Here is a 20,024-nt window from a genome sequence, read left to right on the forward strand (position 1 = left end):
TGAACCTGTTTGTATATTATAAAAATATATTTATCAAATATTTATTGATTTCTTTATATTTATTAACAGATTGACGAGAAATTTCTTGCAGTTTTTAACTTTTATATTCAGATGAACATATCTCGGCTCAAATAAAAATTTATGGATCGAAATAAGCACTATCAGAATCAACACACTTTTGCCAAAGTAAAACAAGTCTATGCAGTAACATAAAAATTTTGTGTTCTGATGCGATGAAGTTGCTGAAGGCGTTTTTGATATCACTTTGGTGCTTGAAGCATTTCTCATTCAGAAAGTTGTCAAGATGCTTGAAAAAGTGGTAGTCAGTAGGTGAGAGGTCTGGAGAGTATGGCGGATGAGGCAGTTTCATAACCCAATTTGTTCAGCTTCTGCACGGTCAGTTTAGTAACGTGCGGTCGGGCATTGTTGTGGAGGAGAATTAGGCATTTTCTGTTGACTAATGTTGGGTGTTGTTAAAATTTCTGATGCCTTTCATCCATTTGGTGATTGTACTTCTCTGCCATAATGGTTTTACCTGCATAAAAAACAAACTAATGAATGAGAATGGTCGCAGGCCACCAAACAGTCAGCATGACCTTCTTTTGGTGCAACACTGGCTTTGGGAAATATCATGAGGCTTCATCGACATACCAGTTGTCATAAAGAACCCTCTTTTCGTTGCAAATCACAACTTGGTTGAGAAACAGATCATTATGCGAAGGGAAGATGAGACGTCATAACAGTTTCTTATAGTTGTCGTTCAAATCGTGAGACACCCATTTATTAAATGTTTTTGTCTTTCCAATCTCTCAACTGGTTGGAAATCATTGTATATGTTATGTCTAATTCAGAAGCAAGTTCTCGAACAGGTGTGCATGGATTAGCTTCGACTAAAGCTCTTCATTTATTGTCAACATCTGATATGGCCGACCACTACGCTCATCATCTTCAAGACTCTCGTCGCCGCCACAAAATTTCTTAAAGCATTATTGTGCTGTGTGTTCAGTAGTAGTTCCTCGGTAAAATGCTTTGTTGATATCATGAGCTGTTTCAGCAACTTTTCGGCCTAGCTTGAATTGAAATAAGAAAATTGTGCGAATTTGCTTTTTTCCATCTTGTATTCAACGTTCTGAAAAGAAAATTGTTTTAAAACAATTGAAATTTAAACAACTAGATAGTGAAAAACGCTCTTTAAAATGGTATATGAAGTAAAGGTATTATAACGAAAACTATTTTGAAAATATAGCATTTGAAATCAAAATTTAAAATTCCGTAAGAACTTCTCAACCTAATAGAAAAATAGAATAATGTTTTTTTTTTGTTTTTTTTTTTTTTACATTTTGTACTATATTTGATGTTTTTTGAAAAATAGAATACAATGTTTTTAAATGGATATAAAAATATATTATTTCCTTAAATATTTATTGATTTCTTTATTTTTAGAAATATTTTAGAAAGATTCCACATGATGCAAGGAACTAGTGCCGAAAACTTGGTTTAACTGCCTTAGAATGACTCAGAAATGGAGGATAATTTTACATAAAATCTTAATTAGGATATGATTCTCCACTTTAAAATTCTGAAATAATTAAGCGAAGAGTGTTATCTGATAATTTTTTTATTGTGTGTGTGTGTGTGTGTGTGTGTGTGTGTGTGTGAACATTTGTTTTTATTGAAATATTTTTTAATCAAAAATATTTTTATATATTATTTAATTGGAATTTATTGAGATGAGTATTATTTATTTATTTTAAAAATTTTTTATTGTGGACTATTATCCTCATCTTTTGTTAGTTGCTTGACAACGTTTCGGCCAACTATTCGTCTGGCCTTCATCAGGTGGTAACTGCGATGGATAGGAACTCTGAATCTCCTGACTGCATTCACTGCAATTACTGCCTTCTATAGTTGTTGTCATCTCACCACGTTTTGGCCAAGTAAGCCTCTGGCCGGCTTTGGGTAGGATTGAAACCACTATCTTCAGACAATTCTCATCTGGAACCGATTCAACGTCTCTATCAATTGCGCCAATTAATAAAAATACTTTTGATGTAAAAAAACAAAAAAAATAAAATAAAATAAAACAAATGCTTAAACATGGCTTTCAGCCAAATGAAGCTAAAATAGGAAGTATGGCCTTGTAAGTGGAACAATTGTACAGCAGTGAACGATTTTCAACTGACACCAGTCTGGGTCGCTTATACATCCGTAATGTTGATAATAATGTAGTACTTACCAACACAACAAACGCCCTCGTGTTTGTGCCTTGTATAGGCATGCGCGACAACAAAACTTGGGCTTTTATAAGCGGAAGTCTCGAGGTTGTCAGGAATCTACAGGCGCATGCGCAAGAGAAGGGATTGAGATAGTGGTATAAAGGCAGGTCGAGTGAGAAGGTTGTTGTTGTTGTTGTCATTGGACGTTACAGTGACGCGTGCGTTAGCAGGTGATTAAGAGGCGGTTTATTTTTGTGTGTCAAGTCGCGCACCTCGGTGAAGGTCATATAAATCGTTCACCTCGGTGAAGGTGAAGGTCATAAATAATAATAGTAATATGCTCTGGTAGTAAGTTGGTTACTGTCACTTCATGTCAGTAATAATAATAATAATAACGAAGTATCAAATATTTGCAAAAAGTATAATTGTGAACAAAAAGAATAAACACAATACATGCAGTAAACCAATCGTGCAAAACCTTTTTTAAAGATTATTTTATGTAATTTATGTTGTGTGTGCGAACATTTTTGTTATAGAAATATGTGTTAATAAAACCATGTTAACATAGTGTGCAATGAATTATAAAAGAACAATATCATTAATAGCAGTAATAGTAGTTATTCAATGTTGGAAATCGTGTAAAACTAATAAGAAACTACTACTTCTACTACTAATGTTAGGTGATTCAGAAATATAGGCGACTGTGTTAGGTGAAAACCTATCCTTGCTGTGAAAATGTTTTAATTATCCAAAGTTTCATATTTTCTTTCATATAAATTGGTTCATTTATGTGAAACTAATACAGAAAGCTCAGATTGTTAATCTGAACAATTCAACATGAAAGCTAAGTTTTCACATGACACCAGTAAAGTTACACTTAAGAGTCCTTATACTTCTGAATAGCCCTAATAATAATAATAATATTATGACTACTACTAGAACTAATACTAATAATATAAGAGTAATAACAATGTTATAAAAATGCTAATAGTAAAAATAGTACTCTTACTACTTTTAATAAAAATAATAAAATCTATAAATATAAAAGCAAAAATGTGGGTATGTATGTTCGCTTTTTATGCATGTCTGCAAAAGGCTTTTTTCGCCGGACTTCTTGGTTGGCTCACTCCATCTTAAAACTTTTTATATGAATGATAATATTTACGAGTTACGAACAGGGGTCACGTGTGTATTTAATTTTCCCGACTTTCACGCGCTATTTTTTCCAGATTTTTAGATCGCCGTGTGTTTCTTTTGCTTTTCGGTATAAAAAAGCGAAACTGGATTCGAATCGGCTGTTCCCTCGTCCACAGCCGGGTGGTCTCCAAAAAGCGATGTAAACGTTTAGTCAGTGTCTGCTTTTCACCGTCATATCAGACAATTGCTTTCATCTGGACACTCCCCTAATAAACGGGGGGGGGAGCTGGTTTTCCCCAAAGTTGAGTAAAAACAAACAAACCGGATTTTTGATCTCATTAAAAACTGTCCCGCAGAAAATGTTAACTGCTGAATAGCGATTGCTTACGTCGTCGTAAGGCTCCGGGTTCAAGCCTACCTGCCACCAACCCCCACCTTTTTTTTTCTTTTATACCTACAAAAGATTTTTTTCCATTTTTAAAATCCCTGTTTTTTGGTTTTATATTTGAAGAAATTAAGAAGTTTTTTTTTTATATATTTGAATAGGGTTAAGTTTCCTTTTTGTTCTGCTTTATCCCCCCCCCCACACACACACACTCACCCAGTCGAGCAACGACGGGTACCCCTGTTAGTTAATAATAAAAACAGCATACCAAAAGTCGAAAAAAGTATATATACGAACTGTTAAGTTTTGAGACATTGTTTTGAACAAAGATGGCGGCGTAGTTCAGATCAGTAACCAAGATGGCGACCAAGAATTAAATGCGGTCCGTGACGTAGTAAACGGCGAACTGATTGAATCCAAAATTCAACAATTTTTATAATAATTTTGAAACGTTTTCATTGGTTGTTTAGCCCAGCCGTTGGTTATAAAAATGATTGGCGAATCCATTCGTCTCATACCCCCATTAGAAGTCTGATGGGGAAGGTCTCCTAGCGGCTTCGGCTGCAGAGAGAAGGTAGTACGCGTCAAGGATTCGTCACTTGACACTCAGGTGAAGGGCCGGGAACCGGCCCAGCATGTGTTGGACTGAGGTACGCCGCCTGGGTAATACCTAGGAGGTCCACCCTCCCAGGCCTTGCCACCAGGCTTTCCGGTGGAGCAAGTTTATTGCTTGCTGCCTGAGGCGCCTCGACCGGGGAATGCCGACAGGGTTACTCAGGCAATTTTTAAAATTGCAGGAGTGCCCCTTCTTTAGGGGAGCCTGCGGGGTTCCCACTTTCCGGCCTTTTGCCACATTTTGCCGATGTGGGTGGCAATTAAATGACTACCCCCATTAGAAGTCAAAAACATTTTACACCCCCTTTTTTTTTTTTTGGATATAATGGAAAAATCCTTTTGGATTCAATTTTGGCTTCACTTGAGAAAAGGAAATAAGAAAAGTAGATATCTCACTGCTGATGCAAAAAAAATAAATAAATGAACAAAGAAAAATAAACCAATAAAATAATTGTTTTTTTGTTTTTTTTTCTTCTGGTTTTGGAGGAATTTGTCTTTATTCTCATTGGTCAAAAAGAATTATTAATATATTGATATACTGTGTGCAAAAAGAAGCCATTTTTTTTTTTTTTTTTTTTGATACATATAAAAATAAACACTTCAAATATATATAAACATACAAATAGAATACTTTTCAAATACATATAAACATATGCACAAAAATTCACAACTATACATTTTTGTTTTGTTTTAACAAATGTTTGCAAAAAAAAAGATACAACAAGAACTATTTGACAAATAGGAAGTTTGCAAAAGGGTTTTAACAAGTGGCCTTTTTTTTTTTTCTTTTTTTTTGTTACAAAAACTGGAAACATTGTTAGGTATTAGTTGGTTAATTTGGTTAATAAGGTAGAAATGATCGCAGTTTAATGTCGTGCCCAGGACAATTTACAAATTAAAAAATTTTTTTTTGGTGTGATTTTGACTGTTCATGCTTCTCCTTTTGGGTTTCTGAAAAGAGATTTATTCATTAGATTCCAAAAAGTTTGGTTATAAAATGTCTTAATTTTATTCTTTTTATAGGTTTAGTGAAAATGTCGGCTATATTATTTTCAGACGTCACATAATTTTTTCCTTATTTCATCCCTTATAAAATGATATCAATATGCTTTGATGAATCATAGAATGATTTGCTAATAAGATACTGCTCTGGTTATCACAATGAATTACTATAGGTTTTTTACTTAGATCTTGTTTTAAAATAGATTTTAGAAGGGTGTTCAGAAAAATTGCCTCCTGCGCGGAATGAGTAAGAGCCACATATTCTGCTTCACAAGTAGAAAGGACAACAATTTGTTGCTTTTTAGTTTTCCAAGAGATCGTAGGTCCAATCTTTGACAGTCTAAAACAATACTCCACTATATTCTTTCTATCCTCAGAGTTAGCCCAATCTGAATCCGAAAAGCCTTCTAAATTTAGAGGATATGTAGATTTTTTAAATCTTAAAGATTGTTCCTTGGTTCCTTTTAGGTAACGAAGGATTTGTTTTGCATGATTAAGGTCTTTAATTGTCAGTTTCGATAAGTTTTGAGATAGCTTTGTTACAGTGAAACATATGTCAGGCCTTGTTGCGGTCATCAAGTAGATGAGGCTACATACCATTTCCCTGTATATTCGGTTATCTATGAATTTTGTTTCGGTCCCTATATTTTTATTTATGTCCATTTCAATGGGAGTTGAACGCGGCTTACAATCTTGCATTCCGAACTTGAGCAGAATTTTTTCAATGTATCGTGATTGGTTCATAGTTATAGTTTATGTTCACAGGTAAATTTTATACCGAGGGACCATGACAGTCGTCCAAGATCGGCCATTTAAAATTTTTTTTATTTAATTCATTTTTAACATCTCTTAAAGTGTTGTCACAGTTTGAGGCGAGTAATATATCATCAACCCAAAAAGCCAAAATCAACAATTTATTACCTACATTTTTGGTATACATGCACGTGTCTACGGGACATTGTTTGAATTCCTGTTCTATTAAATAATTATGGAGTGTTAAATTCCAGTTGTGTGCACTTTGTTTTAGTCCATATAACGATTTATTTAATTTCCACACCCAATTTTTATTTTTCATTTTAAATCCCTCTGGAGGTTAAATGTAGATTTCACAGTCAATCGGAGCATTTAAATAAGCATTTTTTACATCCATTTGATGTATTTTTAAATTATATTGAGCGGCAAGTTGTAATAAAATTTTAATTGTTGTTAAATTTGTCGTTGGTGAAAATGTTGCAAAATATTCCACTCCAGAAATTTGTGAGAAACCTTTTGCTACAAATCTTGCTTTAAAAGTTTCACTGCCAGAAGCTGTGATTTTTTTTTGGAAAAAACCCAGCGTGAAGAAATTATATTTTTATCTGTTGGTTTTGTCACTATTTCGTATGTGTTATTTTCAGATAAAGCTTTCAATTCGGATGCCATAGCTTGTTCCCATTCTTGGTGATTTTCTGAATTAATCACCTCATAACTTTCCGGTGCGCTGTTCAACGAATAACAGTAATCCACGGTGTAATGTATCTTTTCAATTTGTAAGAAGTCTGGCCTTTTTCGCTCCCTTATTGGGTATCGACATGTCTGGTTACTATTTTCGTCAGAAGTACTGTAATTGTCATCGTTATTAATATTTTCATTGTGATCAATTAAGATGCTAGGTAATATTTCACGTTTTTCATCCACTGGATCGCCATTTTTAAAATTTAATGTATCGTTGAATTTTACACATCTAACCCTTTCTATGGCATTTTTAGCTGCAAAGTAGATTAAATATGCCGGGCTATTTTTATCGTAACCTACGAAAGTACCTTTTTCGCTTTTAGTATTTAGTTTACTGGTGTTTTCTATATATGCAAAACAATCAGAACCAAATAGATGCATTCTGTTCATTTTAGGTTTTACACCACGAAACGCTTCATACAGTGTTTTTCTTGGCCTCTTATTGAACGATCTATTTCTGATATATGCTGCTGCCATTAAACTATGTGCTAATTTTGATTTGATAAGTAGGCATCTTGTCATCTCAAAAAGGGTTCGCCATGCCCTTTCAGCTTTGCCATTTTGGAAGGGGGAGTACGGCACCGATTTCTCATGTTTAATACGGTGGTTAATTAATAGAAGTTCAAAGTCTTTACTAGTAAATTCAGTCCCATTGTCTGAGCGAATACATTTTATTGAACCGTATGGGGCAACATCAGCTAAATATTTCTTAGTGGTGAGGATAGTGTCGGATTTATTTTTTAGAAAGTAAACCATAATTAAACCAGAAAAATCATCAATAAAGTTCAAAACATACCTTAGATTGTTTCTCCCCATCGGGCTGATCGGACCGACTAAGTCACAATGCACAAGTGAGAGAATTTTCACAGCTTTTTTGTCTGGTGTTCGGCTTATATCTTTTGTCATTTTCCCCTGTGCACAAACATCACAATTTGGGAGATTGTCTGAAGGTATTATTTTCATGACTTTGACTACATTTGGTAATTTTTTAATATCAGCTGTATTGCAGTGTCCTAGAATTTTATGTCAGGTTTCCAAGTCGTGACAGGCAGTTTTTGAGGGAACCATACTTTTTAAATAATATAGTCGGCCATTTTCTTTAATGTCAAATACAGTTCCATTGGGGTATGTCAATTTTGATGTATTTTGGCCAAATTGTATATTCGCGCCTTGTTTAATTGCAGCCTGCACGGAAAATGTCTTGCTTAAATGTAGGTATGAACAGAGCATTTTTTAGAATACAGTTACAGATTTCGCCTTATTTTTTAGGGATATTTTAGCACCGCCTCTTTTCAAGACTATATCATTTATTTGACTACCGTCGGCAAGTTTGACAAAATGACTTTGAGGATTAAAGTTTGAATCAAAATTAATAAAATCAGATTCCTTGGTGATAACGTGCGCTGTAGCACCACAGTCTACAAGGAGATTTTTACCGTTTGTGGTATTGTCAAAGTTACATGTGAATAGAAATGTATGTTCTTCCTCAAAGTTCTCAACGTTTTTTACGGAGTCCATTTTAGAGCGTTTATATCAACATTGGAAACTTTTGTGGTTGGGTCGTCCACAATTATAGCAGATAATTTTATTCTTTTTCTTGGGAAAATTACTTTTGGAGAATACGTTGCGGTGAGGTGCGTAATTTGGTGGTGTCTGCTTTCGAGAAGCAGTTTTGAACTTCATAATATTGCTGGAGTTATTATTGTCCACGAGCATACGATTAGTCTCTTCATAATTGCACAATGCTACTTTAAATTCGCTGAAATTTATGGGTTTGTCTTTCTGAGTTATAACAGTTATAAATGGTTTAAAATCAGCTGGAAGTCCCTTGAAGGTCATTGATATCAACAAGCTATTGCTTATTATTTCACCTGAGAGTTTTAAGGCATTGGCAGTTGTTTCTGTCCTTATAACGTAGTCGGTAATCGTTTCATCCTCGTTACGTTTCAAAGATGTTAATTCTGTATATAGGGATATCATTTTTGGTTTCCCTTTTGATAAATAATGTTCTCGTAATATGTTCAATGCTTTCCTTCCATCATCCAATGCGTCTCTTATAATCAGAGACAAACTTCTATCGTCTAAACATTGAATCAGTTCTGCAAAAACAGTCGCATTCTTTTCAAGAAATTCAGGGTCGTTTGGATTCTCTGCTGGAGATTGTATGACTTTGTGTAGTTTTCGAATCCTTAGATATCCCAGAAATTTTACATGTCACAATTCGAATTTAGATTTTGATCCGTCAAAGAAAAGACGGTGGCGCATAATCTGTTAAGTTTTGAGATATTGTGTTGAACAAAGATGGCGGTGTAGTTCAGATCAGTAACCAAGATGGCGGCCAAGAATTAAATGCGGTCCATGACGTAGTAAACAGCGAACTGATTGAATCCAAAATTCAACAATTTTTATAATAACTTTGAAACGTTTTCATTGGTTGTTTAGCACAGCCGGTGGTTATAAAAATGATTGGCGAATCCATTCGTCTCATACCCTCATTAAAAGTCAAAAACATTTTACACGAATGAAGAAAAAGGAACTACTACTAATACTACTACTAATAATAATAATAATAAAAAATTACTAAGAATAAAAATGTGAATGATAATAAGCAAAAAAAGAAAATGGATTGCATCCAATTCGTTATCCACAAACTAAACAGGGAAACTTTTCTATTTCTGAGGTTTTCTAACACTACAATCACTGATCCTCACTTTCATCTTGATAACATTCACTCTCATATCTTTATCTACCATAGCATCCTTCCAAGTTTTTAATTTTCCATTGTTTCACAAAGTACTTAATCATCCAAACAACCCATACAAACTCTGTGGAAAACATAAATGATTGCTTCTCTCTTTTTTTAAAGGCATATGGCTCAACTTTTACCACGAGAAACAAAGTTTGTAGCATTGTTAACGAAAAGTGATGTTTACTCTTATTTCAACGACGCTGAACGGATTGAAATGACAAGCTTTGAAGATGATGAAGATTTAATGAATGAAGAAATTTCATTTGATTATGGACTGTCTTTAAGCCAAGGTAAAAAAAAAATCTTATTCTTTGTTCATGTTTTTGTACGTCTAATATATGAAAGGTTTTAATGTTTCAAGCTCTTCCGAAACTAAAAGGCGCAGAGCAGCACTAGAAGCCTCAAATGATTAGATTTTTTATAGACCGTTCTTTTATGGGTCTTTAGCCATTTAAAATGGTTTTTATGGGGTCAAAAAGGAGTTAAAATTAAACCAATTGTTATACATTTTGTATATTTATCTTAGTTTATTTTTAATCGATTCATATGCATGTCACATTGGTCCACATGCATGTCACATTGGTCCACATGCATGTCACATTGGTACACATGCGTGTCACATTGGTACAGTGCTAATGTCACCAGTTTTGAATGCTACAGTTTTGCTTTCGGTTTCAATTTTAACTGATGGTACCCAAATACTTTTTTTTAATTTTGAAATCACGATTCTACTGGATAAATTAAAATATCATATTTAGCATATTTTACAACCGGGTAAAGCTGGATGCCCTCCTGCCCCACTAATAACTACATATTTGTTTTCTCATGGAAACCAATCAATATATGCATATATTATGTACATACACATTTAAAGTTAGTATGTGTTTTATAAAGATTTTTTTGTATTTAATTATGTCAGTTTTTTTTTTGTTTTACAGATACCCCATCTTCTGTAGCTGATGCTGAAAGACAGATTTTGTATGAATTCAATCCGTGGAAAGTTGAAGAATTGATCATTAAATTGACACAGAAGGGAGGCCGCCATCCAAATCAGATAATGGCTCTTTCTGATCATGTAAGTTTCAGCATAATTTATGCAATGGTTAGCTCTAACCCTGCTATTTTATTCTCATTTTTGTTCCCTCTCCTTCAACTTACTCAAAAGCTTGTCACCTAAAAGTCTTCTTGGACAAAAGGTTTCATTCTGGAACTTTTGAGGAGACCAGTGTGACCTAGAATCTCTATACAAAATCTCTCAGCATTTGACAGTGTCCCTTCTGTCTTAGAGTTAGTATTTCAGGTTAAATCATAATCCCCTTTCTCAAAAAGAGAAAGATTTAAAAAAAATTACTTTGGTCCATGACATTCACAAAGTAACATGTCTATGTCCATTCTCCCGGAAGTACAAATAGATGAGTCAGTACTAATAGTACCGCTTGTTCCATTTTTCATCACTCTTTTTTAAGGACACATTTTCAGCATAAAAATTATATTTCTGCATAAAAATTATATTTCTGGTGTTCAAGTTGAACTAAAATCCAAAATTTACTATTACCTTCATCACATTTAAAAAAAAAAAAAAAAAAAAAAAAAAAATGAGTAATTCATGAGTTTAATTTTACGCAGAAATTATTAGCACATGTTAAAAATATCTTAACATTCTCATGCATTTTCAAACAGTGGAAATTATACACACAAATTATTAATGCGTTTTGTATACACACACATCATTAATGCATTTTGTATACACAAAAATTATTAATGCGTTTCATATACACACACATACAATGGTATACATTTCGTATACACTCACATACCATTTATGCGTTTCGTATACACTCACATACCATTTATGCATTTCGTATACACTGACATACCATTTATGCATTTCGTATACACTCACATACCATTTATGCGTTTCGTATACACTCACATACCATTTATGCATTTCGTATACACTCACATACCATTTATACATTTCGTATACACTCACATACCATTTATGCGTTTCGTATACACTCACATACCATTTATGCATTTCGTATACACTCACATACCATTTATGCATTTCGTATACACTCACATACCATTTATGCATTTCGTATACACTCACATACCATTTATGCGTTTTGTATATACACACACCATTTATGCGTTTTGTATACACACACACTCACATACCATTTATGCGTTTTGTATACACACACACACCATTTATGCGTTTTGAATACACACACACACACACACCATTTATGCGTTTTGTATACACACAAACACCATTTATGCGTTTTGCGTTTTGTATACACACACACACACACCATTTATGCGTTTCGTACACACAAAACACACCATGTATGCGTTTCGTACACACACGCACACTATTTATGCGTTTCGTACACACAAGCACATTATTTATGCGTTTCGTACACACACACACACCATTTATGCGTTTTGTATACACACACACACCATTTATGCGTTTTGTATACACACACATACACCATTTATGCGTTTTGTATACACACACACACACACTATTTATGCATTTTGTATACACATACACACCATTTATGCGTTTTGTATACACACACACACACACACCATTTATGCGTTTTGTATACACACACACACACACACCATTTATGCGTTTTGTATACACACACACACACACCATTTATGCGTTTTGTATACACACACACACACACCATTTATGCGTTTTGTATACACACACACACACACACACCATTTATGCGTTTTGTATACACACACACACACACACACACCATTTATGCGTTTTGTATACACACACACACACCATTTATGCTTTTTGTTTACACACACACACCATTTATGCGTTTTGTATACACACACACACACCATTTATGCGTTTTGTATACACACACACACACCATTTATGCGTTTTGTATACACACACACACACCATTTATGCGTTTTGTATACACACACACACCATTTATGCGTTTTGTATACACACACACACACACCATTTATGCGTTTTGTATACACACACACACACCATTTATGCATTTTGCATACACACACACACACCATTTATGCGTTTTGTATACACACACACACACACACCATTTATGCGCTTTGTATACACACACACACACACCATTTATGCGCTTTGTATACACACACACACACACCATTTATGCGTTTTGTATACACACACACACACACACCATTTATGCGTTTCGTACACACACACAACATTTATGCGTTTCGTACACACACACACACACACACACACACACACACACAACATTTATGCATTTTGTATATACACACACACAACATTTATGCGTTTCGTATACACACACACCATTTATGCATTGCGTATATACACACCATTTATGCGTTGCATATACACACACACCATTTATGCGTTGCATATACACACACACCATTTATGCGTTGCGTATACATTCACACACAAACCAGTTACGCGTTTCGTATACACACACACCAGTTACGCGTTTCGTATACACACACACACCAGTTACGCGTTTCGTATACACGCACACGCGCCAGTTACTCGTTTCGTATACACGCACACGCGCCAGTTATTCGTTTCGTATACACGCACACGCGCCAGTTATTCGTTTCGTATACACGCACACGCGCCAGTTATTCGTTTCGTATACACGCACACGCGCCAGTTATTCGTTTCGTATACACGCACACGTGCCAGTTATTCGTTTCGTATACACGCACACGTGCCAGTTATTCGTTTCGTATACACGCACACGCGCCGGTTATTCGTTTCGTATACACGCACACGCGCCGGTTATTCGTTTCGTATACACGCACACGCGCCGGTTATTCGTTTCGTATACACGCACACGCGCCGGTTATTCGTTTCGTATACACGCACACGCGCCGGTTATTCGTTTCGTATACACGCACACGCGCCGGTTATTCGTTTCGTATACACGCACACGCGCCGGTTATGCGTTTTGTATACACGCACACGCGCCGGTTATGCGTTTTGTATACACACAAACACACACGCCAGTTGTGCGTTTTGTATACACACACGCCAGTTATGCGTTTTGTATACACACACGCCAGTTATGCGTTTTGTATACACACACGCACACACGCCAGTTATGCGTTTGGTATGCACACACGCACACACTCCAGTTATGCGTTTTGTATACACACGCGCACACGCGCCAGTTATGCATTTTGTATACACACACGCCAGTTATGCATTTTGTATACACACACGCCAGTTATGTGTTTTGTATACACACACGCCAGTTATGCGTTTTGTATTCACACACGCCAGTTATGCGTTTTGTATACACACACACTGTTATGCGTTTCCTATATAGATAGAACATCTGAATTTTTCTATATTTCAGTATTAATGTTCTTATTTTATTGTCACACACATGCTAATATTATACATACATTTAATTATATGTAGTCTTCATGTGTTTGTGTGGGCATATATATATATATATATATATATATGTATTCTAGCACATCTGACTGAACATGACCGAGTTCTTTTTTCTATTTTGATTTTATTGGGTAGCTTTTCAATTTGCAAAACAGTCTTTTTTATTTCGGCTGGCATGTTGTGTATTATGGCGCCCAGTAGTTATTATTCGGCCATATTCTTCTCAAGCGTTATTAATCGCTACATCCGATCATCGTCAGAAGCAATTGTTGTTGTCGTTATTTTCTTTATTGAGGTATGATGTATTTATAGTTAATTCTGCTTTTTTTGTTATAAAGGTGGATGCAGGATGGGTAGGGGCGAATTATTTTTATTCATCGCATCAGAACCCATTCAAGACACTAAAAACTCTAACTAAACCTAGAAACATACTCTGTCTTCAAATTTACGCATGAACCAAACATAAAAAACATTTCTCGACATATTAGTAGATTCTAGCAACCCCACTAAATACATAATCTCAACATACAAAAAAACCTACCAACAATGATGCAATACTCTTAAATTACCATAGCATATGCCCAGAAAAATATAAAACTACCCTTATAAAAACTTTGATTCACCGCTCATACAATATATAGCATCAACGCGACAAATATGTTACAAAATATAAAAACTAATAAACAATATTTTTGCCAATAAAATCAAGCACATAAGTCAATCAACAATAAAAACGTGAACCCTGACAAAAAAGACACATCAAAGTATACTATAGAAACCAATTACACATTAACTACAAAACAGATGATAAAATAACAAACCTAATTAAGATACACCAGACTCACTGACCAAAATAAAAAAATTAAACTAATAATATATTATACTAAATTTAAAACCTTCAATCTAATAATTAAAAATAATACTAACACCACACTAAACCAAACTAATGTAGTGTATGAATTTATTTGCCTCTTCAAAGAATGTCTCCACCCACTCTAAAAACTCACACAACGCATACATAGGCCACACTATAAGAACACTCTCCCAACGACTAACCTACCATTTAGCAGACAATAGCTCCATAAAACAACGCCTTACATTCCACGATAAAAAAACCTACAATCATCCAACATTAGAAATATCTTAACTAACAATACTAAAATTTGATACCTTAACAATTACACATGAAGACTAAAATTACTAGAAGCCATACTAATTAAAAAACTACAGTCCCTTATTAACCGGATCTCATTTAATATTGGGACAAATATACTTACTCTATTTAATGACTAGCAATAATAAACTAAATACAAAAAATATAAAATAAAATTAAAAATAAAAATAATTTGTCCCTACCCATCCTCCACCCATCTTCATAATAAAAAAAATAAAAATAGAACTAACTCAATAGCCTCAATAAAGAAAATGACAACAACAATCACTCCTGACTATGATCGGATGTACTGATTGAAACCACTTGAGAAGAATATGGCCGAACAACAACTACTGGGTGCCATAATATACAATACGCCAGCCGAAATACAAAAGACTGCTTGGTGAATTGAAAAGTTATCCAAGAAAATCGGAAAAAAGAACTGTCGTAATCAATCAGACGTGTTTGAATAATGATTTGCTGCCAAAATATACAAATATATATATATATATATATATATATATAGATATATATATATATATATATATGGCTACTGAGTTTTTTTGCATTTTCATTAATGCCCGACTTCACACTTCCAATTAAATTCCTCAACTAAAGAATGATTTAGTTTAAATGACTTTTCCAGAACAAACTATTTCCATAAACCTTTGTTTTTCATATTCATTGTTGTTTTATTATTTTTTCAATTTTTACTCCTTTCATATTTGTGTAGATTTGTATAGCTTTTGTTCAAACTGTATTTTACCCATAGCTTAATTTCCAAATTTGTGTATGTGAACCCAGATGAATTATAGAAATTAATCATTTACAAAAGAAGAATTATGTTTTGGCGTTGGAGGAGATTGTTCACAGTTAACTCGGTTTCGTGTAGTGAAGGTCAGGTCACAGGAGAAGATCAAGGAAAATACAGGAAGTTTAAGGATAGATTTAAGAGAAAGATGCATAAACAGCTGATGAGAGATAGGTTTGAAAGTCAATTTTTAAAAGTTATCCAATACATGCCAGCATGTAAAACAAATATGATGATCCATTAATCTGGGTTTTATTTTATACTTCAATTCTGACCAAATTTGTAAATTCAATGAAAAATGTTTTTTCCAAGACAAATATGCAAACCATTTTAAAAATCTCTCCCTCTCTCTCTCTGTCTGAGGGATACTTGGGCCTTCAGCCTATACAACTACATTTAGAATAATTTAAAGTGAAATATCAACCTCTAGAAGAGTGTAACTTTATAACTGAATTTTATCAAGTACTTTATCTATTACGTCACTGGTGCTTGCTGAGATCAAAGTGTGGGTGACACTCAAAAATGCATTTACAAATTACTTAGGACTTCTATCCAATCATAGTTGACAGAACAAGAGCATACTATCTCCGTGAAGTAAATAAAGGATTCTGCTTGAAATTCCATGCAGATTCTAGAGTTCAATAAGATAAACCTGAAAAGGTCAGAGGTTACATTGATTGAAATGTGAAAATAATTCTCAGGATCAGAACAGTAATCTGAAAAATATGAATAATCAATCTTCATCTTAAAAATTTGCAAACATAACAGAACATTCGCTTTGAAGAAAAATCCATACAATTTCAAATTATTGAAAATTATGCATAAAATTTAAAACTATAATCTATATTGAACTTAATAAGTCAATGTACTTTATCAATTTCTAAATATTTTTTGTTAATTTTGTTCAATGATAACTCTGCTTTTGGTCATCACAAAAATAGACATGAAATTTAAATAGAATTAGTTTGAATAAGCTGTGGAATTTCCACAATAACCATCCAAATTTAACCATACGCATTTTAATCAAAATGTAATGTATGAAATTTAAAAAAAAAAGAAAAAATGTTTCCTTCTGTCGTCATTAGACGACAGAAGGAAACATTTTTAGGAATCGTCCTTCACTTGAATTTATTGAACAAAACAGTTTTGTTGTAAAACTCAAAAACTTGCTCTCATTTCAGTGGCAGGTTCCAAAGCCATTGCGTCACATGTTGGAAAGCATGCCGTCCAGTATGCAACAAACATATGCCTATATCCTTGTTGGCAAATCACGACATTGTCTTAAGCTCAAGGTAATTTTTTTTTACATTTTCAAATGAATCCTAAGCAAAAGTGGCTTAGAGAAAATGTTGGTCAATTGTTTAAATTCTTTATTTTGTTATAATAATCTTTGGTAGTCCCCCTTGATCATAAAACTGATAATTTATGTGGTACATTCGTTGTATGTGTGTGGTGTGGGGGACAATGCATCTTTTCATTGGAAAATAATGGATGCATATACATTATGTCTTCTATATAATTGCAGGTGTTATTGACTTCTATTAGTCTCCCTATTAAAGTTTGATGATATACTTTACAAGCATTTATTCATAACTAGTAAGGCTACCTGATGTTACCCGGAAGAATGGACAGCAAAATAGAAGTGTTAAGAAACAGTTGTATAACATCTTTCTTTTAAAACTTCTCTGTTGCTTTCTTAGGATGAATGAACACTTTCTTTCCCTCCACAAAAAAAGAGGAGGTAATGCCTGAGAGAATGATATCATAACAAAAAGATAGTATACTATCCCCCCCCACACACACATACACAAAAAAATGAAGGTATACCTGGGTGTGTGGTACGTATACTATACTACCTCTTCCCTCCAAGAAGAGATAATGCTTGGTAGGAATGTATCATGATGAATGAAAATATGCTACACAAAATTAATCATAAATTGTTTTTGTTTTAACATAGTTAAGATAGGTGAAAAAATTTCACATTTTTCCATTTCAATAACATTAAAAACAATAAGTTTTATTGCCTATGTGTAATGCTGAATTGAAAAAATATAAATGAAGAGAAATATGCTAGCTAAGGAAAAACAATGAGTTCCTTTCATAATTTTATAGTTAAAAAACATGTTTGTAAACTTGAGTTATCATTCTTTCTTTCTTAGCTAGCCTATTTCTTGACATTTTAACGGTTATATTTTTTTTGGATCTAATTTTTATTTTAGTCTTTCACGTGTACAATGAAACTTAGTTTATATAACTAACAAAAAAATATATTACCACCCTAAGTTGTTTTTTACTAAAAATGGTTTAAATTTTAAAAAATTATGGAAGTTTGAATGATGTCAAAATCAATTTTACTCTGTATAATTTATTTGACTTAAATAGGAATTAACCCCTAATAAAAGGAATTTTTTTCAGACTTGTTGATGGAATAATCTGAAAAAGGAAACCCAACCCTATTTCAGTTGTATAAATTTAATGTAAATAGAATAAGAGAGGAAGATCAGACGTTTTATTGGTATTGTAAAATATTCATAACAGGATTTATTAAGAAATGAAAAACTTCTTAAAACAAATACAATTTAAACAGAAAATTTAATTTTATTTGTATTTGAAGTGAAAGACCTTTTTAATTTAGACTATGTACATTTATAATTTTACAGGAAAAATGTTGAGTTTGCTAAAATGTTGCTGAAAGTAAATAAAACATATGCTTCTACAATCACTCCCTCCAGTTGCTAGCTTGAGAAGATATTATTGTGAACGAGCATATACTACACTGATCGCCCCGATTTAGCGGATATTATGACAAACAAACAGTTTTCCCTTCCACTAAAAAGTAGGAGATAATTCCTGGAAAGAAGGTTTTATTTTTTTATGGTTACTTCGCCTTTTGGCTAAGATCAAAGTGTAGTATTATCCACATCTTTATAACATTTGACATTTTACTAATGCCAGAATTTTTTATAAAAATTATCCCTCTTGAAAAAGAAATTCCCATTTCTTAATTAGATAACTGAGTGCATTCTTTTTTCTTTTATCACTTTCATATCAACATCAGGAGTTGAATGTTTTCTCTGTTAAAGTAGATGTTTTTGGATTCGAGAAGGCAATTTTTAGCATCTTTTTTTAAAGGCTGTTTTCAGCTGCAGCTTTAGACCATGTACATCATGTCTGTGATGATGATGGATAGAACAAATGCCATATTATGAGATGAAAGGTTGACAGAAAATTTCACATGGTGATGGCGAGATGAAAAACTGTTCCTGATCCATTGCACCACAGTAACCCCTTCCTCATCTTCCTTCCTATATCATGTGTTATGATCTAGGTTAACAATGAAACCCAGGGTTTTTTATATGGTGAGGTCATTATTGTAATATTAATAAATACTGATCATTTTTTCTTTTTTAGTCATATGACCTTGCTCGTGAACTTTTGACATCAGCCCTGACAGCCATTAAAGATTACAACTTTGTCCTGACAAAACATTTGCAATATCAAATGCTGTTGGTGGATCTCTGGCAAGCAGACAGCAGCCATTGCAGTAATGAACAACTACATGACTTGGCAAATAAAGCTAAAGCTTGCCTCAACACTGTCAGATCTGGAAAAGGTGAGTCCATTGTTTGAAATATTATTTTTAAGATATCATATTTGACATTCATTGCATAATTGCAGTAGAGAGTAATATACAGACACTGTTAAACTTTAAAACCAATTTTTTTTTCCAGCTTGAACTATAACAGGAAAACTCAATAACCCAAAACTATATTTATTCTTTCTTATGCAGTTGTGTTAGAGAATATGAAGGAAAAAAACTTCCAATCTCTGAAAATAAGAAACTGAAAATTATAGGTGAAGTATTGAGGAAGGTGTGCTCATGTGCATTGCTGAACAGTTTTTACTCATGAATAAAATGTTTAAATGTGAATTGTTGATTAAATAAAAATAGCACCAAAGAATTTTTTTAATGGGAATCTTGATTAAAAAAAAAACCATGTCAAACTCTTACAGTGCATGATTCTTC

General features: G+C 33.6%; 1 protein-coding gene across 1 annotated transcript in view; it reads left to right on the forward strand.

Moving 5' to 3' along the window:
* LOC145277820 (integrator complex subunit 8-like) overlaps positions 1-20,024 on the forward strand; it is a 163,719-nt gene that overhangs the window by 82,056 nt on the left and 61,639 nt on the right. The window contains exons 13-16 of the mRNA XM_080129719.1: positions 9,716-9,888; positions 10,537-10,673; positions 17,179-17,289; positions 19,409-19,610. Of these exons, the coding sequence (XP_079985845.1) occupies positions 9,716-9,888; positions 10,537-10,673; positions 17,179-17,289; positions 19,409-19,610 (623 nt within the window). The remainder of the gene's footprint in view (positions 1-9,715; positions 9,889-10,536; positions 10,674-17,178; positions 17,290-19,408; positions 19,611-20,024) is intronic.

The sequence above is a fragment of the Euprymna scolopes genome, chromosome 6 (assembly GCF_053919585.1).
Source record: "Euprymna scolopes isolate OS-2025 chromosome 6, ASM5391958v1, whole genome shotgun sequence".
Lineage (NCBI taxonomy): Eukaryota > Metazoa > Mollusca > Cephalopoda > Sepiida > Sepiolidae > Euprymna > Euprymna scolopes.